Here is a 23,596-nt window from a genome sequence, read left to right as displayed (position 1 = left end):
TCTTGAATGAAGATTGAGGACAGTGTTGATCTATTCTTTGGCAGTTAACTATGTATAGTTATTATATACAATTATATAATTTGTAATGTTTTAAGAAATAATCACTAAAAGACTGTCTTAATTTCAGAGTACTTTGTATCACAAGCAGTTGTTTTTATATGGTTATTGAGCACAATATTCTTTCCCTTCCCTATTTCTTTGAGAAATTACTATGTTCTATCAACTTACTGGTCTGCAAGTGTAAATTCGTAAGATGTTTTGAACAAAACAGACCGTGCCACTGTTATGAGCTGGTCTTTTTTCCCATTCCTCTCAACAATGAAGCCCACATTACAATTTGAACATTCATTACAATGTCTAGGTAGTCAATACCCCATGGATTTTACAAAACACTGTGGTGAGATACTGTGATACTGCAATATGTATGTCTAGAGGCAAATTATGTGTAGGCGTTAGGTGCACTTTATCACGTGCAGTCCTGTTCATAATACTAGAAGCTCTTCTGGCTTATCACATTAAGTGTCCATGTGTCATTGATTATGTATTTATTAATCTACCTAAATGTTACCGTTTTTAAAAAACTCTCTAATTTTTTATTTACATGACAGCCCAAAACAGCTCCGAAAAGGACATTTGGATCCATTACAAACGATCAGGTAAATATATGAGTAGGGAGTGTTCAACAAGAATACCAGTTTCATTATTTCAGGGACTACTGTGTGCATGAATCCACTGAAAAGGATGTTATGAAAATTGAATAAGGTAACAGATTTACTTATTGCCCTGATAAAGAATCCTGTGATCAGGGCCAGAGCCTCTTAAAGCTAATCTTGGCTCTGAGATGGGCATAACCTTGTTTTGCCTCAAATAGTTAGGTTACATTGCTTAAACTGTCTTTTTAGATTAAAAAAGTCAACCTTTTTTTTTTCTCACTCCCACCCCTCTGTAGTGCTGGAGATCATAATGTAGCAGATTTTTACCAGTCAGACATTTTAATGGCGAAAGGTACTATATAAATGTTAATTATCTATTATGCTTTTCCTATGGACTCATACCCTTCCTAGTGTGAACGAAACCTTCAGATCACTGCGATAATGTGGTGACTGAGGTACAGTTCAGTCCAAATAACAGTCTGACTCTAATGGAAATTTTCACTTCCCTGAGGTTTTAATGATGATAGACCCATTTACTTCATCATCAAGAGTTTAATCCTGAAGGTTTTTCTTCATGTTTCTCTCAGGATTTTTAACTCTCAATTTCTTTGCTCATAAAGGAGAGAATTAGGTATTTATAATCTTAAAAATATGTTTCTTGAATGTTTCATCATTTTTTGGAGTGTTTAGAATGGGAGAACTGTCTGTTCTTAGAAAATGCATTTGTTAAAATGCAGCATAATGTCACACCTAACCTTATCCCTTAAAGAACGTGAAATAGGCTTGCTTGAATTAGGAGAAAGTATAATTTTCTGTAACTCTTTTTTTTGTTGTTTTTGGTGGTTTAAAAAGATGTATAAACGTGTGTTAAATAGCAAGAAATACTCTTGGATACTATTTTTCCATGGAAAATTACTCAAATGTTTAATAATTAACTTGGAAGAGATCTTTGCATTCTTTTCTGGTTCTCTAGTAGTTTACTGCTAGTGATGGGGAAGTGAAGCTCTATATTTTATATCAAACTCGTATGCTATATTGAAAAATATCTTTCTCATACTTGATAGTTAAAGAAAAGCAGAAATGGGTATGCATATGTATAGCTGCACATATTCAAAGTCTATATGAAGTGTTTGTTGTAGTTGTGGGATCTAATGACAGAATAATCAGTGCCCATCTGTCAACTTGTGTACAAATAAAGAAGTAAAAGATAGCTGACAGGTTTTTTTTTCCTCTAGCTTCTGTTACTTTTTTTTCTGGAAATCTATGTTAAAGCATAGAATATATAATTCATCATTTCTCAGTAGTTATGAAATTTATTGCAAATAACTGCTAGCCAGATTGAAGATGAAGAGGAAACTCACACTCCGCCTTCATGAAGAGATCAGCAGAGAATTACCATTCTAAAATTTAACCTAATTGCTTCAAAATGTATATCTTGATTTAGAAACGATTTGAAAGGCTTATATTTTCATATGCCTTCTGCTAAAGAAGCCAAAGCTGTATTTGTTTTATTGTTTCAAAATGTGTTCCAGTTCACTTTAGACTGTCCCTAGTTGCAACTTAATGTTGTCACAAATACTGTGCAAGTGGCACGGTAATTTTTTGAAATGTGGATGAATAGTTCTCTTCCATGAAATAAATGATTACTTATGTAGGGTCAAATTCTGGCTTTGAGAAAACAAATCAGTGAAAGAGTACAGCCTTACATGGAATCAGACCTATAAATGCATTCACTTAACGGTGGGTAGCAAAATACAGTGAATACAAGTCTTTTACAATCAATGAGAAATAAAGAATCTTGCACACTGGGAACATTTTCTTTCCCTTTGGTCTGAAGTGTCTCAAATCAGTTTAGAACACACATAGAACACACATGGGTAAAGGTGCACAATAAACAGAGAAAGAACCAGGCTGGATGCAGTTGTTCATTATTACAAGTATGACACATAAAAAGAAAATCCTAATTAGTCAGCATCTTTATCAATGCCTTCTTTTTCTGGTCATCCTATACATTCAGCTTTAGTGCTCTGCCTTCCAGCTCTGCCCTTATGGAAGATATGGCCTTTACATAATTTCTTCCTCTGAAGGGTGAGAGATGTGAGAAGAGAAAAGAGGATAATTGTGACATTCTTAATCCCTGCTTGTCTGAAGAGACAGCAGAAGAGGGAATCTACTTCTAGATTCCAATCTTTATTTTAGCAGACTACTTTGTCAACACTAGTGTTTTAAAAGAAGCTGTGTTTGTGCAATATATGTAGCATTTCTTTGCAGTTCCAGGGGTGTTAGGTGTTCAACAAATCCTATGAAAAAAATTTATTATTTTCAAATTGATCTCACAGTTCCCTGATATTTTTTGAAATGAAAATAGATCATCTTTTCTCACTGGGATTGTAATTTTCACTACAGATATAAAAGATATAATGATGAAGAAAGGAATAGTTTTAATGAGTTTTAAAATACTTTTCTAATAAATTGTTATGACTTAGTTTTGTCTGTACCATCTAACACCTGCATTATGTAGTAAGCCCCTTTTCAATGATGGAGTTGGTTTTTTGTGCTAATGGTTTCAGATCATGCCTAGAGTTGCTCCACGAACAGAGAAACAGTCCCTTTACCTTTCTTGTTTTCCATGAAATTGAATATTGGTTTAGGTCCTCCAGTGTATGCATACTGTCTTGCCTTTGGATGTGGCTGAACTTTGGCTTCATTCCTCTTTTCCACACTCACTGATACAATAGAGAAATCAAATTACATCTGTCCAGGAATTTAATAACTTTTCTGCAGAAATAGAGAAACTGTTAAAAAAACAAACCAAAACACACCGCCACCCCCTCAAAAAAAAGCCCCCTGTTTTTCTAAAGTGTCCGTTTCTTCCTATGTTTGCTCTGAAGCTTTCTTAAGGCCCCAGAGCTTAAAGCAAAATCTGATATTGCAAAATAAAGGTAAATATATAAATGTATATTCCTGTATACAGTATATATAAAAATATATATTCCATGACAATTTCAGAACATTAATGAGATGTTTCTCTATTTAAATATACTGACATGCTAAAGTATGTTCTTTCTGTGTCTTGTAGGGTCAAAATGTATTTGGTCTTGATATAATTGAGACACCTGAGGGAGATAAGTGGCCTCAACTGATTGTCCAACAGATCCTGGATAGGGAGCAGAAGGATACCTATGTGATGAAAATTAAAGTTGAAGATGGTGGAAGCCCTCCAAGATCTAGCACTGCCATCCTGCAAGTCACAGTGACTGATGTGAATGATAATCGGCCAGTCTTCAAAGAGGATGACATTGAAGTTAGTGTTCCAGAAAATGCTCCAGTGGGTGCCTCTGTTTCTCAGCTCCATGCCACTGATGCAGACCTTGGCTCAAATGCACAAATCCACTTCTATTTCAGCAATCAGATCTCCAGTTTGGCCAAAAGGCTGTTTGCCATTGATAACACCACCGGCCTCATCACTATAAGAGAACCGCTAGACAGGGAGGAATCTCCTGTACACAAATTAACTGTTTTGGCAAGTGATGGCAGTTCAACTCCATCAAGAGCAACAGTGACTGTTAATGTCACAGATATTAATGACAATGTCCCATCAATAGACACAAGATACATCATCAATCCAGTGAACGGGACAGTGCTTTTGTCTGAGAAGGCTCCCCTTAATACAAAAATTGCATTGATAACAGTAATGGACAAGGATGCTGATCTGAATGGAAAAGTTACTTGTTTTACAGATCATGATGTCCCTTTTAGGCTAAAGCCAGTGTTTGATAATCAGTTTCTCTTGGAGACAGCCACATTTCTAGATTATGAAGCCACACGGGAATATGCCATTAAAATAGTGGCTTCAGATTCAGGGAAACCTCCCTTAAACCAGTCTGCAATGCTCCTGATCAAAATTAAAGATGAAAATGACAATGCCCCAGTTTTCACACAGCCTATCATAGGTCTTTCCATCCCTGAAAACAATGCTCCTGGTACTCAGCTAACCAAGATAAGTGCTACAGATGCTGACAGTGGACGCAATGCTGAGATCAGCTATATCCTGGGTTCTGATGCACCCCCTATTTTCAACCTTGACCGCCGTACAGGCATTCTGACAGCAGTGAGAAAGCTGGACAGAGAAAAGCAAGACAGGTACTCCTTCACTGTGCTGGCTAAGGATAATGGGATGCCACCCTTGCAGACCAATGCTACTGTGACAGTGTCCGTCCTGGACCAGAATGATAACAGCCCTGCTTTCACACATAATGAATATAATTTCTATGTGCCAGAAAACTTACCCATGTATGGCACAGTGGGGCTTATCACAGTTACAGATGCTGACTCTGGAGAGAATGCTGCGGTCACTCTCTCTATATTAAATGGTAGAGATAATTTCATTATAGATCCACTTACTGGTGTAATAAGACCTAACATTACCTTTGATAGGGAACAGCAGGGGTCATATACTTTCCAGGTGAAAGCTGTGGATGGAGGAAGACTGCAGCGTTCCTCAACTGCCAAAGTGACCATCAATGTTGTTGATGTAAATGACAACAGACCTGTTTTTGTTATTCCTTCATCTAATTATTCATATGAGTTGGTTCCAACATCAGCCAGTCCTGGGTCTGTAGTTACTAAAGTCTTTGCAGTTGATAATGACACAGGAATGAATGCAGAGCTCCGCTATAGCATCATAGGTGGGAACTCAAGGGGCTTGTTTACAATTGACCAATTAACAGGCAATATTACTTTGAAGGAGAAGGTAATTACATCAGATCATGGCTTGCACAGACTGGTGATAAAAGTCAATGACCTAGGACAGCCGGAGTCTCTTTATACTGTAGCTCTTGTGCATTTGTTTGTGAATGAGACAGTCACCAACAGTTCCTACGTACAAGAGCTAGTGCGCAGGAATATGGAAACTCCAGTTGGCCAGAATGTTGGGGATGGTGAGATAACCCCACAAACCAATGATTATGTCAAGATTATCATTGCCATTATTGCAGGCACTATGACAGTTATTCTGGTAATTTTTGTTACTGCTTTAGTACGGTGCCGCCAGACGCCTAGGCACAAGGTTGTCCAAAAAAACAAGCAGAGTGGTGAATGGGTTTCCCCAAACCAAGAGAATAGGCAGATCAAGAAAAAGAAGAAGAAGAAGAAGCGTTCTCCAAAAAGTCTCCTCCTCAACTTTGTGACTATTGAAGAATCTAAGCCTGATGATCCTGGCCACGAGCACATAAATGGCACTTTAGACATTCCTGTAGAGCTAGAAGAACAGACTATGGGAAAATATAACTGGGCCACCACACCAACCACATTTAAGCCTGACAGCCCAGATTTAGCAAAGCACTACAAGTCTGCTTCTCCGCAGCCTACCTTTCAAATTAAACCTGAGACTCCTGTACCCCCCAAGAAGCACCATGTCATTCAGGAACTGCCTCTAGATAACACCTTTGTGGTGGGCTGTGACTCACTTTCCAAGTGCTCATCAAGCAGCTCAGACCCTTACAGTGTTTCTGAATGCAGCTGTCAAGGAGGCTTCAAGACCCCGGGCCCCATACACACCAGACAGGTAATGGAAATTTTAAGGTGCTTTCTTTCTCCTTCCCTTCTTACTTTGCCATTACTATAACTCCAGCTCTAAGCACTGCAAAATAACTTTCTCTGCAAGGATTAAAAGTTTGAAAGGTCATGTTTGATCGAGGCATTGAAAAGTAAACAATTTAAGATTCATCAGTGTTAAGGGAGAAAATTAAAAGAAAATGACTGTTGGCTGTAAGGAAATTGAGCAGTGAATTGTTACATTGGTGGGTATTCCTGACTGCAGATGGCAGTATGGCACTTCCTGCATTACTGCAGCACCTAGTGCAGCTCTGTAAGGCAGAGAGGGGCTATGGTACTGTCCTCTGTAGTATTGTATGCTCAAGAATTGAAGAAATCTAGGCCAGGTGGAAAGCAATAAAGATTTACAGGATCTGATAAGTGGTTCTTAATATTAATGGAGTCTGGAATTGCAGCCTTCGTTTGGGCATAGCTTTACTTCAAGGTCTCTCAAAAGCAGGCAAGGATTTTCCTCTGAGAATTTCAGTGCCTTTTTCAGACTAGAAACATACTGGACTACTTAAATCTGGTGGAATGACACAGTCAACAGGCAAAGCTAGGGGAAAATTAGAAGCATCAGTATAATTGCTCTCAGTTATTTGCTGCTGTGCCTGATAAACCAGATACTAGCTTCTCAGAAATTCAGTACAGCAAAGGAAATGTTTAAAGAATCCTCAGCTTAAGATTAAAAATAAAATGAGAACCAAAGTACCTTTTATTCTTCAAGACCCTACAGAAAGGCTTTAAGTCACTGGAAATTGAATCTAATGTCTATTCATATTCTGGAAAGTTTCATTAATAATAAAGCTTTGTTGTTTGCCTGTTTACTTCTCTTTCTTCACAAATACCACAAAGTTTTCAGTGAAAATAGTTTTCTAGTTAAGCTTTATTTAGTCAAGGAATTAATCATTAAAGAAACAAATGTTTCAGGAGAGTTTATTATATTATTGATAATATGTTTTAATACTATTGCTCGGGAACAAATCCTCAGCATGACTGTCTGATAGACTTTTTGCTCCAGCTGAGGTTTTGAATTATTTTCTGTGGGCTTTGTTTTATTACCACTATAGTGATAACAAAATGTGCCTAAAAAAAGCTCGTCATTCAAAGCAGTCATCATATTTTTGAAAATTGCGGGATGGGTTGTTTATTTTATTGTATTTCATTCCCCTTACCAACACAAATCTGTGCGGTAGTCCATATCACTACACTTTATAAAACTTTCATCTTTTTCTGAGATGTATTAACAGAAAAATTGAAGGAAAAAAAAAATCTTATTTCTAAGACACGACAGCAATGAAAAATGTATCGCTTTTCGAGATTTGAGTATTTTCTATTAAAGGTATTTGAATGTGTTAATTTAAATTACACATTAGAAAAGCTTCTTGCTAATTTGTTCATCTGTTTGAACTCTCATAACTCTGAGGATGGTGGTGCTGTTTTCAGCATCTCCGTAGGTCTGATCTAAGTGATTTTTCAATTGAGTTCTGGTATAGTTCCTCTGAGCCAAAAAGGTTCTTCCATTGTCTGCTCAAATACATGCAGTAATGCTGCTGATAAAGAAAGCAAGCTGGTGACTCTCTAGGTTTTTACTAACATAGTTCTTCCATCAGAAGGGGCTTTTAAAGTAGAATGGAAAGCAGTTCTCTTCTTTAGAAGTTGGTTGGGGAAAAGAGCATTTTCTTTTATCTGTACCTTAAAGGTCAATGACAGGGGCTTCCTATCTGGAAGAGCAGAATAGAACTGTTTTTTTTTTTAATACTCATTACCTCTCATTACCTGATAGTAGCTTATCTTCATATAGCTGTACCTGAAATTATATTAGTATGTGCTGAATATATAAAAAAGAGATTAATATTACTATTTGTACTGATTTTGTTAAATGTACAGTTATCCTTCTTTTAGGTTTATTTTTCTGTATGAAAGTGATCACATTGTTGGAGAAAGTATAACTGCTCACTATCAATGGCCTTTTACACTAATTTGAAAGCAACATTTACCTTTAAACACATGAATTCACATTTTTTGTTACTTATTTAAATAAAATATAAGTAATTTGATTAATGTATTTATTTACATAACTTGGGCAAGAAAGGCCACTAGAGTTAAATCCTTTGTGTTGGACCATGATCACAAAGGCAGAATTGTATTTCATGATAAGTAAAAACAAGCAAAGTATTTCTTAAATGTCAACGGATCTTTTAAAAGTCAGTCTTACTCCTAACCTGGTTTTGTATATTGTAGTCTGTATAGTTTTATCTCCTGTGGGGCTATAGAAGGTGGCTCAGGACAGACTAACTTAGAGTTGTCACTGTCAGCCAGTAAAGAAATGAAACAAACAAAACTAAGCTTCTGCCACAGTGCTTCAGATGTCATGCTGTTCCGCCATCCTCCAGGCTCGGAGACTAACAGGATGTTTGTGGTTAATGATGCATTTGTGTCGTACACTCTGAATTTTCAGAAAACTGTAGGACAGCCTGGAGAATTGAAGGATAATAAGTTCAGTTAAAAAAGGAGATGTGCTAGTTTGAAAAATGAAAATAAGATGTCTAATGTGAGGAAAAAATATTTTACTTTATCACTAACAATTACTGTAATACATCCCTTTTACAAGCCAAAAGCTCTCTGAAGGAGACTAAAGAAGATTATATTCACTGTGAAGATACCTCTTCAGTTTCTAATGGGCGCTGATATTAATAGGCCACACATCTCAACAGTTCATAGTTTTGTGCATGCAAGATATTTGAAATAATATTGAGTTAAAGCTAAAAATATATGTTTCTTTTGAAGCTCTAAATTTTGCGTATGTCTGAATGGTATTGATTCAGGTCTTTAAAGAAAGGAAATTATGTGTTTGCTTTACTGCTAAATTTGTCTAAATGATCTATAAAATGACAGAAAGTCATTATAACAGTTGTACTCAAAAAGCATGCAAGAGCAGATGGAAAGGTTTTTCTACTAAAAAATCAAAATATCTCTTTAGTGGTCACGTGGGCAAATAAATACAGCAATGCAACAGCTGAAATTTTTATGGAGAAGGAACCAGAGACTCCTGAAGCAGCTGAGGACACATTGAATCATGAACTACAGGAAGTTGAAGAGGGAAAAGTATGGTTCTAATGTAATCTCTAAGAGAGAGATCAAGCTTCTGTTGTACTTGTATGTGAGAAAGGGCAAGGGAGAGAGGTATCATTATTTTGAAGTTACACAGTAGGAATTAATAAATACTGGTGACAGTAGACCTTCAGAATAGCATGCTTTCTTTTGGGATGTAGTAGAGAGAACTCTTAAAGAAGTTTTACTAAGAGGTAAATTGTGAAGGAGCTTCTTATTCATAATAAGGTTTTTCAAACTAGGATATTTGGAGGCTCATAAAATCAAACTGACTTTCAGTGTCATCAGATTTTCATTGGTTTGGTAGTCGTGGGCCTTGTAGAAAGATGCATTTCTTTGGTAGAAAAACGTACAGCACCTTTAAAGTTTATCTGTCTGCAAGCTTTGTAAAAGCTCAATTGCTTTTGACATTTATCTTAGTGAGAGCAGACTATGTGAAGTATTTCATACTGACACAAATCTTCTAATTCTTTTTTGCATTTGCGCTGCAATGATGAAAAGAAAGGAGAGGCTTTTCCAGTCTAGTTTTCATGTAGTATGTAACACAATTTTAAAATCTGAAATCTTTGCTCAACTCTGCAAAACTTTAAACAACTTTCAGACAGTTCAAATTCCTGTCTAGGTATCAGCCTGTCTATTCAAAACATGTATAATTATAGACTACAATGTGATCGCTGGCAGCTTGGTTCAAAGAAGCTACTGCCACAAAGGTTCATTAGAACTTCCCATGCATCCTCCCTCTTGTCCCTTTCTTTTAATTAATGCTATTTCAGGCATTCTTTTTATTTGAAAATAGTATAATGCATACTATAGGAACAGTAGAAATCCTTGAAAATAAACACCTGATCACTCAGGAAGGGTCCTGTCACCTTTTGTATTGTCATTTTAAACTTTAGCTTAAGAACGAGTTTTATCTGACTTTGTGTTAGTGAAGAAGTGTGGCTGTTCATGAAAGCAGCACTGGAGGACTTGGGTCAGTTTCAGTCCACCTCTTCCACTGATAGAGCTGGAAGGTGCAATCATGCTCTGAATCTAAGATTACATGCCTTTTGGTGGTTCTCCCTGCTTCACAGTGGACTCTGGTCTGTATGTTAATTTAGCTCCACTGCTAGTACACTATGCCATCTTCGGGACGTTGTTGAGGGAGTGAACAGGTGTGCAGATTGATTCTTCTCGTATTTACTAATGCAAATCTTCATTAGTTGTTTTTAGTTGCCAGGATTCTATCATCTGTGAACATATCCATACTTAGGAATAGAAATTTCAGATGACACAGTGATCTCTGCTCAACTTGTTTGTTAGAAACTGACTGGAGATAAACATTCTATTCCTTAAAGAAATCTGAATGGGAAGTAGACCTCATTTAATATACACTGCCTTTTTGGGGCCCTACTGTCTCATTAGCGACTGCTTAGACCTGTTTACTGTGATGGTATATTTGGTTTTCTGATTCTGATTTGAAATGTGGTGAATTGTTGTAGCTTCCCACTCACTATGAGAACAGTGTGCTTAGGATGTCAATTGAAAGAATATTGCACTGTTCCTGAAACTAATAGCTCTGAAAACTCACCTGTTATGTGACTCTTCAGCTGCAGAATTTATTGTTTTGTTTAATAACAGTGAGACTAGGGAGTTTAATCTAGTATACTGTAATAATCAGCAGGCAGTGCTGATGCTTCTGGTATGTAAAAGGGTATAGAGATAACACTGGTACTTTGCATTAACAGATACAGAGTAAATTACATGAAAAGAACACTTTCTTCTAAATATCAGCTAAATAGTTGTTGGTATAAGCCCTTCCTAAAAGCCCTTTCAAAATTGATTACTATAGTTCTAACTGTTCTTGTTATTTTCTCTTAATTTTCTGGCTGGTAATTTTGCTGGTAGTTCTGATATGCTGCCATGTGTATACATTTCAGAAAAAAAACTGAAATTCACATCTGGAAAAAAGAGTTCTAACTGAAGGATAAGTGAAAGTCTGTGACTCGGAAGTTAGTGAGCAGTTACTTAAATGTGCAGTACTACTGAAGTAAAGCTGGTCAAGAAAATGCTTTTCCTCTGTGGAAGATTTTGAAGAAAAACTTTGTCAGAATTGTTATTTTAATATATATTTTTCACTGGAAAAGCATGGGGGAAGATATCTGGAAAGTTACCACCCTTGCCTCATAGTAGAAGACAAAAACAAAACACAAATGGGAAGAAACGAGAAAAGAAATTCATATTTTGTGTGAGGAAAAAATAAAAAAAAATTCAATATGACATTTAAGTAAAAACTAATTCAGAGAAAACAAAGACGGGTTTTTTTCCAGTAAGAACTCACTGACTGAGTTTATACCGAAGTTGGTAGATGAAGTTCCAGCATTAATAATTGGGTGATTTTTATGCAAGCTAGAATGATACGCAATTCTCTCTCCAATAGCAGCTTGCCTTGGGGTGGTAGCAGCATAAATTTTCCTAAACATTAAGTGTATTTCACCTTCATTTTTTCAGTGGGATAACTGAAAAGTTTACTCTTTTCTCCTCGTGACCCGACTTTGTTTTTTTAAATGACCTATAGCTATAAACCACTGTCAACAAAGAAGTCTGATTTAACTGCGGTTTAATTTTCACACTTCTTTTTTTTCCTATTTTCTCCTACAAGGTATTGCACTCAATAATCTGCAGTTGATAGCAATTTCCTGACCAGTGAGTGGCTAGTGTCTTGGTGACTGTGGTATTGATAGTCCTTTCTTTCCTGTGAAATGATTGATAGGAATGGCTTAATTTCTGTGAACTTTTAGGACTCTAACTCTGTTGATGATAAATATAGATTAAAGATGCAAAATAACTCTTCAAGTCAAAATATTTTATGCTCTTTGGAACGATGCTCTTGAATGAAGTCTGCTAAAACCCTGAGGAACATGTTCTAGGTAGTATGGTAGTCTTCCGATAGCTGTAATCTTGCAACAGCACTTGGGGTTTCGAGCTGATATAGCAAAAAAAATAGTAAGAAACCTAGAATAACATACATAGCAGCCATTTCTGTGGCTCCTTCCGTTTCAGCATTTTTGCTATGTGTATATAGATGTGTGCAGATCTTTGCTTGGGTATAGAAACCTGAAAACACACACACATCAAAAATGGTTGGTTACTTAGAACTGCAATAGTTCAGTACTTCTCAAACCATACAGTGATTGACATGGTAGAAATTTGGAAACAAACTTTACAATATATGGGGAAAATTATGCAGGAAAGGGCTTTTCTCATGCTGTTTCTCTGTTTGCCAGCTCTGAACGTCATCGCATCTGATGTTATATACTGAAGTCGTACGTGTACACAATGATGTTAAGCCAGCAAACATGAAAACAAGGAAATAGCACGAGAAAGCCCTTTGTCCTGTCTCTGATTGCCGAAGAAATTTATCGTCTGATCTCCAGAGGGGTTTGGAAGTGACGATGAACTGTTCAAGCTGCCCTACTGAAAGGTATCAAGGGCAAGAATTTTTTAAAAAGAAAAGACAAAGGAATTTTAGTACATTGTGCTATAGTGTTCTATAATGTAGTTTTGCTAAGAAAAAAGTAATGTGACCCATCCTTCTTCACAGTTGGCGATTATGGTAAATTTATTTTGCTTGTAATCTTATTGTCCCAGATTTTTTCCTTATTTATTTTAGTTGAAACAATTAGGAATTTTGTTTCTATAAATATATTAAAAGGGAGCAATAAATTTTATTCATACATTAAAAAGAGAATGTAAAGTTCTTTATACTCCCTGCATTTAAAAGAAAAACAAATGAATTGTTGTCACTTATAGCACCATTATACATGTTAAGAATTAAGTGTTATTTATATCTATACCATAATATTTTTAAAGATGTTATTGCTGCTATGGATCATAAATAGAATTGATCAAATCACTGCTTTCTCATTTTATAGGCACAATAGTAGTAGTGAAAAATGAGTTCCTCCTGCTTTCTTATCCACATTTTATAATAAATGATCATGTTTTAAATAACTGGAAAGTATTCACTTAACTTTTAAAAATAAAATTTAATTTGCATATTGCTTGCTGAAATCTAGATAATGTCTGTGTAACAGGTGCCATACATTTAACCTTTTGAAGTACTTTTATTTAAAAAAAAAAAAGTCATAGATCCAGTGGCTTGCTTTTCAGTGTGATAAAATAGAAAATAGCATACATACTTTTTTCACTGTTAGCCAGCACATGGGGAAAAAAATGGCCTACTGTTGGTTTTTTCCCCAAATTATTTCTCTATATAGTTAACTTTTTTAATTTAATTTTTTTTACATTTTAATTTCTAATTTAGCACAGGTCATTTAAAAAATAAAATTTGAATATCATAGCTTCGTTTGCAGGTTAGTTGCAAGTTCTTGTATATTGCCTCACATTTTAGGGAGTAATGCTTAATATGTATCATCTATAATATTAGAATTTCATATGCAATGCAAAAATCTCTTAGGAAGCAAAGGAGTATAAAGAACCCTGTTTTCTGCACTTATATGAAGACATGTAATATTAGTTTGCTAGAATAAAATGAAATACAGACACTGCTTTTAACTGGGATGTATACAGTATATATAACTTTCTTTTAAAGAAAAAGTTATTAATGATTCATGAATTAGACTACAACATGGAATTCTTACACATTACTGTATGTTTGATGTAAAAATATTTATAGGCTTGTACTTAATAATCACGTTGCCTCAGTTCTTGGACTGTAGAGTGTCTACCATGACTGTTGCCTATAGTTTCCTGCACATTTGCTATCTGGCTCTTTTAAAAATGTGTATTTGGCTATTTGATCTGTAAAATAAATTCTATTAATAATGAAGTACGTATTGTAATTTAGCATATTGTATTGCATAATTATAGCTATGACTGTTACAGAAAATTTTTCATTTCCGATAATGAAATCATTTTCTTGGGAAGAATTTTATGTATCTGTAAGACAGTTTTGCTATTCCTATTTATCATACCCTTGCAGCATTTATGCTTTAAACTAAAAAACCAACGCTTTCAGTGGTTAGACACACAGTAATGATATTTATTGACTCAATGCCACAATTCAGCCAGTTGCTTTGGGTTGAAAGTTCATTCCTAACATAGTAAAGAATTTATTCAAGAAGTATTGTTTAGTGTAACAAAGATTGGTCCTGCCTATTGCTATTGCAATTGTTCGCTTAGGCGCTTCGTAGGTGGGTGATGGGAAACATTCAAAGATACTTGTCAAGAGTAATAACCCTTTGGCCTAGTAGACTTGTTTGTCAGCAAGATAGTAGGATTTCACAGACTTTGTTTCTGGTTTTTCTTTGTTTTTTGAATCTTTGGATTTCTGTTCTTATGATAATTAGGTTGTATTTCCTTGAAGAGAAAACTCATACACATAAAACTAATAGTGGGTTAAGAAAAGCACCAAATAATTTGAATGCTTACATTGAAACATTTTTTTTTTTTAATTGAGGGATAGTGAGTTGAGATACTGGACTAGGTTAATCTAATCTAACTTCAAGCATGTAATTTAATTATCTCAAGTGGACATATAGTTGCCCTCAGTTTTTTCTCTGGTAGTGAAAAGGCATAGCAGGTTATTTTTATTTTAGGACTACATGCCCTCTAGAAGTGCCTACTTTCTTACACTGAGTATGAAGAGAACCTTTGATAAGTACCTTTGTAATTTAAATGTGCCAGTTATGTGCTTGCAGAGAAAAATATTTTTCATGAGATTCCTAGGTTTTTTGCTTTAAACCTAGCTGAGGGTCTACCTTTTTCCTAGTATTTCACTGGTCATATCATTCTAGTCTATCATTAAATAATTCTAAAAGAATCTAGGATGATTTTAAACTTTAAGAGTTACATGCATGAAATAAAAGGTACCTCAAGTGGTTGGATTATTGGTCCAAATCAGTAATCTCTCTCTTCTAGCTCTCTTGAGTCAGCACAGCCAAATATAATAACCGTCCAAATGCACTAAGGGAAAAGCCAGCAACCTCTTAAGTGGTTCAGTTTCATGCATTTCCTCTGTTTAAATTTTTGTTTTCTTACATCTAAGTATCACTTTTAAAAAAGTAATTCTTTCATAGACTGACGTAAGACTTGTTCAGAGAGCTCATTTCCTTTTGATGGTTAAATGGGTTCATGAAAGTCTCATGAAAGCCTATATGTGTACTGACCAAATATGTACGTGTGCCAAATACCAATTTCTACACTTTTCAATGATGTGAAGGCTAAATGGAGGGCAGTCAAAAACTTCTGTATTTAGTTTTGGGTTTTTTTAAAAAATGAGTGTTAGCATCCTGAGTCAAAGCTAGGTGTATGTGTGTCAAAAACAACTTTGTTTCTCAAATGTTTTCACCTGCAGAAATACTATTTTCTGACTACATAGAAGTCAGAATAAATTAGAAGCAAAAATCACTGAGATGCCCAAATGCTGGTTTTGAAATTGAAAACTCGTATTTTCTTTGGAATATCTATTATACTTTCTAAGTTATTTTGTTGTATTTTAGACTGCAATTATTATTATTCATCAGCATCTCAGTAAACTCAAGGGATTCATCCTTTTATCTGGTGCACATTGCCACCCCTGTCACCAGTGCAGGCAGGTCTGTGTCTATAGATAAAGTCCTAGAGTTTGGTTTTGGTTAGTTACAGTGCTATGTGTGGCTCAGCAAAAAGAATAGTTCTTTATTTGTTGCCAGTTTAACAGAGTAAATTAATTGCATCGCTGCTTTTAGCCCTACGATGCCAGGAGCCAAAGATGGCTCTCAGATTTGCTGTTCTGCATCCTGTGTGATATTGTCAATGCCTGGATTTCATACGGATGCGTGTCTACCAAAGCTCAATGCCACTCGATCTCAAACATGCCCTGATATCGAGTGAGTCACTCCAAGGAAAAGCTATGGCACACAATCTGCAGTTTGTGTGAAAGCTGCCTATCATATCAGAAGATAGATTGGACTTTGGAGGATATCTTTAAATCCTTCTGAATTTAATTGAGTGGAGGACTGCTGAAGGGCAGTAGGGTGCTGTCAGGAACAAAGCTGGTTTGTGATGTAAATTGAATTATTTTTTTAACATAAAGTGTAATGCTGTGGGGGTTTTTTGTTACACATTTTCAGTGATTTCCCATTTTGCCATAAAACATATTTATGGTATATCCTGGTCTTAAGTATTATTTGTAAAATCTTTTTAACAAATATTTTTTAATATATATTTTTGCTTTCATATTGAATTACTGAGCACTGTTGCTTTTATGTCTTATTTATCTATTTCTAAAATAAATTTTGTTTGAAGATTATATTTGTATACCTTCTGGAGAAGCACTGTTTTTAAATACACCTCTGGTCTGTTTGCTTAATGCATGCACACCATCAAATCTGTACATATACTGATATTTTTTACAGTGATTAGGAGCTATCATTATTAAAATAACTTTACCACACATAAAGTACTGTAAAGCTTACTAGTAATCTATCTAAAGAAATATGCTTCTTTCCAAACCTCATACTCCTTAGCAGTATACTTTTTTTGTCTACGTTTTCTTCAAAGAAGTCTGGTCTAAGCAGGAATTCCAAGAGTTGCACATCTTCTAACAATGTTTACATGTTTGTGTTGAGTGTTTATGCAGTGTTTAGAGCTAGAGAGAGATATCTGTGTATGTATGTATGCATTTTGTGTGCATATGTATATAAAGAAAGAGCATGAGGGTGTCTATGCGCATTTATCACATATTCAATTAGCGAAGTTTATGGGCAGTATATATTACATAGGCATATATCTACAGTTATATTCTATCTCAGTACCCAATGTGTCTTGCTATGAAAGATAGCTAAGCACTAAGGTTTTCACTTTACCGCATTATTTTGAGATCTGGAAAGGTCGGTCTTCCCTTCTGAGAATGTACTGTGTTCTCACTATATTAGAAAGTGACTCTTGATAACTTGGAAGTTAGGATACAATATGATAAGTACAGTTTTGAATTTCAGTTCTTTTTCTTTCACTATTTCACTTTTACTCACTCCGATACTGTCTCCCACTATTCTAAACTATTTTTTTCTATTATATAGACTCATTCTCTTAAATCTTGCCACTGAAAATGTCATGAAAATGATGTTTCTGTATTTCCTCCAAATTGTGAGTCTCTGCTTATTTCGTAAATAGACACATGTACATCAAATTCAGTTATTTATATTCATACAGATGGATATTAAGTAAGTGTGTTATCTGGAACTTTTTAAGGGGTACTACTGACTTTCTGCAATCTTTTAGATAGGTTGTATTCATTTGTATTTAGTATGTTTTTCATTTGTCTGATGCTGTTATTAGCAGCAGTGATCAGCATTGTTGTATTCACCGTTCTACAGTCCATGCTGAGTCAGCTTGATCTATAATGTTTTTTAGAGCTGAGTGGGAAACAATGGATTTACCAGAAATCCTTCAAGAAAATCCTGTTTTCCTTCCTCAAAATAGCAGTAAGCTACTCTTCCAAATACAGATATCTAATACTTTTCAGAAGTATGTCCCATTAGACACATTGAAGTAAGATAATAGCTTCTATGTGGATCTTTATTCTTCATACTAAATATTTACCTTTTAAACTCTTATTTTATACATTATAGGGCTGTAGAAGCCTATATATACATATACACACAAAAAGAAGGCAATTTTCTAATACTTTTCAAATGCTTATTTTCTCTATAAGGGAGTATTCTAAGATACTTCTTGCTGTTTAGTAGCATGGCTGAATGCATTTTTTTAATGGCCCAAAGTAGATTTTTATTTTAATCTAGCAAAATGACATTGTGACTAATTAAAAAAACATGGTAAACAGATTAGTGTTTACTTGCACATGGGGCAATTGTCAAACCTACTAATTTTGAAAACATTAGGCTTGAGGATTCCTTCAAACTTACTAACTCAAAGATAGTAACTTCTAAGTATGTGATGAATACATTTTAAGAAAGTAGTAACATTCTTTGGCCGTTGTATGGCCAAAGTTGTGAAGATAAATGATCTTTGCTGATTCAATTCCCTTTCTTCATCAGGTTTATTGTATGACCACTTCTGTGTATTATTCCTTTGGCCAGCTTCCTAACTCAAGTTACTTCATATCCTGTTCATCAAATAGTATCTTTGGTCTTTCATGGTTTAAAAGAATACTTGTATGGTCTAACACCGTGACATTCTTGTTTTCTGGTCTCTAATAAAGAGTTTAGGATTGTCTTATTTATATGTTTCCCTATTTTTATATTAATATATTGAAACTGTGGTGGGTTTTTTTGTGTAACAGTCCAGACATACATAAGTTCTTGCCCTTGGCATTGTGTCAACTTGACGTTTGACAAAGGCACTGCGATGATAACCAAAGGAATTAATATCAGATGTATTAATCTCCTTTGACAATATATTGTAACCATTTAGGATAAGTTGGTGAGTCACAGAATATACATCTATTTGTTTATCAGAGTTCTTAAAGATTACAGATCATGGAATCATAAAATAATTCAGGTTGAGGAACCTGTGGAAGTCACCTAGTCCAATCACGGTGCTCAAAACTAGGCTAATTTAGATCAGTTTGCTCTGGACCTTGTTCAGTTGACTTCTGAGTATCTCTAAGGGTGGAGATTCCAAAACCTTTCTGAAACACTAGCTTCTATTTGACTACCCCCATGGTGAAAAGCTTTTCCTTGTCTTAATTGCAATTTTCCTTATTGTTTTTAATTTCTATTGAAAGAGCATGTATATACTTTACAGATTGATATGAAGTACTTGAGTACCAGTGAAACCTTTTCTGGGGCCTTAGAGAAAATCCAGCGAAGTCTGTTTTTAACAGAAGTCATTAAAGCAGATGACAGTAATCCATTTTCTTTCAGTCATATCTGTTTCTTTGACAAAGGTGTGTGTTGTACCCCAGACAGCATATATGCTCAGTCCTACTTAGAATGATTGTATTGTGAGCTCTCAAATAAGAAGCTTGTCTGCTGGCTTCCCAGTTGAGAAAGTCATGATGGGATAAGGTGAAGATTTCCAGTCAGATCTAGTAAGGCCCTCACGTGTTCAGGTGGTCTGTCTTTCTTGAGTCCTTCCTTCCTATCTTGAAAATGGCTTCATTTTGAATGAGAAAACTGAACTGCTTCACATGAGGAAGCTGCAGGATAAGCTCTTGTCCTTACTCACAGTCTCACTTTTGTCTATATCTCCATCTTCCTCTTCACTTCTAGATATTGAACAGTCTTCAGCTGTTTCATCATGCTTCACCAAACATGTCTTCATCTTTTTCAGTCTCCATGTCTTTTGCACTCTTTCAGTTTTAATGCATGCAGTAGTATTTTCCATCATCACACTATTTCTTTTTTGTTGCTCCATATTATTGCTAATACAGAATCTGTGAATATGCACACAAATGAATTTTAAACTAATGTTGAAAACCAAGCGTATTTGGGAGAATTTGCCATGTCAATGCTTTCAAGAAAGTACTTTTTCCTATTCAGCCTATTTCTGGGATCCTCTGAGAGTCCTCTGGGATCCTCTCAGAATTCTCTGAGATTAATACGTTCCTATGTCAGTACAAATGTTTAATATTTCTGGATCCTCAAGTATATGTAGGTATATCAGTGGAAATCAGAATCTTAATTGTTTTTATGGATCCACTACTAAGATGCATAAATATCCAAATGAATTCAATTTACTTACAGAGGTAAATATTTTAAATATATCTATTCATATGCATTTTCAGGGTAAAGTCCAAAAGAACACTGTTTTCTGCTCACTCGTATGGCTCATCAACTTTTGTATTCGGCTTTATTTTATAAATATGTTGTGAGTTTTCATTTGGATTCCATCTAGTTCTACTAGTGAAAACACCAATAAGTTGACAGTCGTGATTGTTTTACTCACAAAGTAATGAGCAAATCAAACCTTTTCAGAAACCTGTTATGAAGGATGGATATTAAAAACAGAAATGACAGAATAATGTTGTCAATAGCAATTGAAAAAAATGTAATTGGAGGGAAAAATATTCTTTTGATGTTTTCTGTATGCAAGATATACAATGGTGCAATTATCTGTTCACTTTCAGCTACCAAGCATGATTTATTAGTTACAGTATTTTGGCTTTGAAACACTGAACATGGATAAGACAGCACATGCTCAGTTGTGTAAGGGTTCCAACATCTGTCCTGACAATCCTCTTGCAGAAAGTCTGTTTGGAATTAGGAAATGGCAATGTGAGTTCTGAAATGGATATGAAAGAAACAGAGTAAATGGAGTGGGGGGATTGGAAGAGAATATTTCATTATTTCATTGCCCCTTTTTAACACATTAACTGCTTGAGCTGTTTGTTTTTATGATTCCAGATGGTAGCAAGATGCATATAAATGAATAAAATGAAATAGAACAAATCAAATGCTTGGCTGCTGTTCAAGAGCAGCTAAGGCTAAGCTTTATTAAATTCACATGAGGATATGATAACTGTGGAATTTCACAGAATGAACTGCAATAATCTTACTCATGAAGAACATCCTTCTTCTTGAGATAGATTGGAGAATCTAAAAGTTTATCATGGAAAAAAACAAAGCCCCTTTGGAGCTTTATTTTCAGAGGGCATTCACTACTTGCGTGAAATCTGTACATGTACCACAAACAGAATCAACATGCACAATCCATTTTGACACATTGAAAGTTTTAAGGGTTTGTTCTTTCTCAGCAGCAAAGTAAAGAATACTTCAAAGAAAGTTAGTATGTTCTATGTTAAAACTCTTCCCTGTGTCATATGAAGTCCCTTTAGGAATAAGCATATTTATATTTAAAAAGGGGGGAAAAGTATTAGATTTTAAAATTATATTAGAAATATTTAATTTCTATTTAAATGGGAAAAAATATAAAGCTGACTAAACCAGATATTTTTTTTGTGATTTTTTGCAGGATATAATACACATTGTTGATCCTTTTGTGTGACGGTAGATCATTTTTTATGCTTCTGCAGTTGCATGGCTGTCTCTAACTCAATGTTTTTCACACATCTCTTTTGTCACTTAATGAAATCAGCTTTATGCAAAAATTATTGTTTCTTTTTAATATGCTATTTTTCTCTTATTTCTTTTCATTGAAACTCCAAATTTACTGTTCAAAATTTCTGATGACAGAGTGAAACTTTTTCCTCAAAAAAACCTGAAATATATTTCCTGCCAATACTTACAGGATGTATTTTGTTAAATTTTCTATTTAAACATAATTCAAATTGAATTTCATTCATAAAACTGCATTCGTAAACTGCATCCCTGTGTCTAAAATGAGGGAAAGAGAAAATGCTAAAACTCAGGGCTAAATGACTGTGAGCACCCAAATCTGTTGAGGAGCTGGTCAGGGAAAAGCAAGGAAAGGAATAAATCCAGTGCTGGTTTTCTATTCTCTTTATATTTCCTTGGCTATGTTAATCCAGCATGGTCCCTGTGCAATACCTTCTATACCAGATGAAAAGAAGGTCATAGCATGGATGGAGATGGATTGAATGGAGAAATCTACACAGCACTTCATAGTATCTGGAGATCCTCAGAGGAGGTTTTCTTCAGTGGACAGCTAAGATAGTTTAGTGGGCTTTATATCAACAGAATAATGTGTAGCCTTGCTCAATATTGACTTAGTTTCTAGCTGTATATTCGTAAGGTATTTACACTCCGTAATGACTTACTTTTTTTTCCCCGTTTACCTGCATAGAAAAGTGGAGCAAATAAGCAACAGTGTACGGATCTCTGAAAGTATATCCCATGAAGAGATAATTGTCACAACCAGAATTTAGTCTCTTGAGTAAAAGTTTCAAAATGCAAAAGTGCAAAAGCCAAAAAAGAGAAGTTGAGTCAACTCTTTACCTTGTGGTAAGAAATATACTATCAACATGACTTCAGTTAAATGCAAGGCTTTCTCACAAATGAAATGAAAACTCTATTTGTGAAGCCTGCACAGGGAAAATATGCAGGGAAAATCACTCCTAGGTACGCTGTCCACTGGATAGTGACCATCTGCTATGACCACTGAACTTTACAGCGTTTACTAAATTTCATAGTCATAGGTAGAGAAATTAAGTAACAGGTGACATAGTTTATCAAGTCCTGCAAATCCTGGTATTTCACATAACTGATGGCTCATGTAAAGTAATTTACTTCCTCTCAGTGGAGTTACTACGTGGAGCAGGAGAAGAGGTGAAATGAAATTCCCTTTAAGGAAAACTTCGCCTACATGGGAAAGGAGGACGCAGTTGTTGCTTGCAAATATGTCTTGATAAAAGTTTCTGTTTAAAAGGTCAAGAAGATTTTGAAGCATTGAGATAGCCTAAAAGGTAACTCTGATATGACAGCTTGAATAGTTGCAAATGTAAACATTTTTTTTCTCTTGGGTGTTTTTTTTAATGCTTGAGGGTTTTTCCCAAGAACAGAATATGTTATGCAGTAGCCTACAACATATTTGTGGGTTTTTTTTTACTGGACACTATACATACACCTTTTTACAGCTCTTTGGCCATTTGGTGGAAGGTATGAAGTAAGCTAGATCCTCAAATTCAGCATAATATTTTGAAATTATTCAGTGCTGGGTACAGGACCAGTTCAAATATATGTTATATATATTGGAATTTTTGGTAACAAAAATATTTTATATGACAGGCACTTGTATCCTGTTCTGTGACTTGTAAGTCAATTTGAAAAGATTAGACTAGTGACATCTTTTGATCTTGTCTTTAAAACTTACTTCCGTGGTTTTTAATCCTGCATTGAAATGATTAAAAATTAACATTTTGGAACAAAGAAAGGGAAAACTGTATTAAGAGAGAGCAGTGAACTATTTTGAATATTAGATGAATATAAAGTCCAAAATATAAAATTAGCTGTAACAGAAACTTTATCAGATTATTGATTGTTTATTACTTATGAGTGATATTTGTCTTTACTGTACCTTATGTGTGTTTATACTAAAGTTACTTTTGACCAATACACAAACCCAGAGCCTAGTGTGCAATATATGGGGAAATACTGTAGTACAGTAATTACAAATTTTTCAATAGGTACAACTAATTGACATTTATCCATTCTGTAACAGGAAAAAAAAATGTTGAAAGAGCATGGGAAATTTTTATAGGAACTGGTGAATCATTACCTTCCAAAAGTTAGGTATAATTAGAGTGGACATCACATGGAAATAAAATGAAAACCAGTAGAAGGCAACTGCTGTTTTAGTGTTTTGATGAA

General features: G+C 35.0%; 1 protein-coding gene across 5 annotated transcripts in view; it reads left to right on the top strand.

Moving 5' to 3' along the window:
• PCDH11X (protocadherin 11 X-linked) overlaps nucleotides 1-23,596 on the top strand; it is a 525,749-nt gene that overhangs the window by 79,752 nt on the left and 422,401 nt on the right. For 2 of the 5 annotated variants that reach the window (XM_076347002.1, XM_076347003.1), the window contains exons 3-4: nucleotides 609-656; nucleotides 3,733-6,219. In XM_076347002.1, coding sequence (XP_076203117.1) covers nucleotides 609-656; nucleotides 3,733-6,219 — 2,535 coding nt within the window. Of the gene's footprint in view, nucleotides 1-608; nucleotides 657-3,732; nucleotides 6,220-12,628; nucleotides 14,194-23,596 lie in introns of those variants that run through there. The other 3 variants (XR_012996070.1, XM_076347005.1, XM_076347004.1) reach the window with 3 other exon arrangements.

This window comes from Aptenodytes patagonicus, chromosome 9 (assembly GCF_965638725.1).
Source record: "Aptenodytes patagonicus chromosome 9, bAptPat1.pri.cur, whole genome shotgun sequence".
NCBI classification, from domain to species: Eukaryota; Metazoa; Chordata; class Aves; order Sphenisciformes; family Spheniscidae; genus Aptenodytes; species Aptenodytes patagonicus.
The sequence above is the reverse complement of the archived record's forward strand: the minus strand, read 5'-3'. Positions and strand labels throughout refer to the sequence as shown.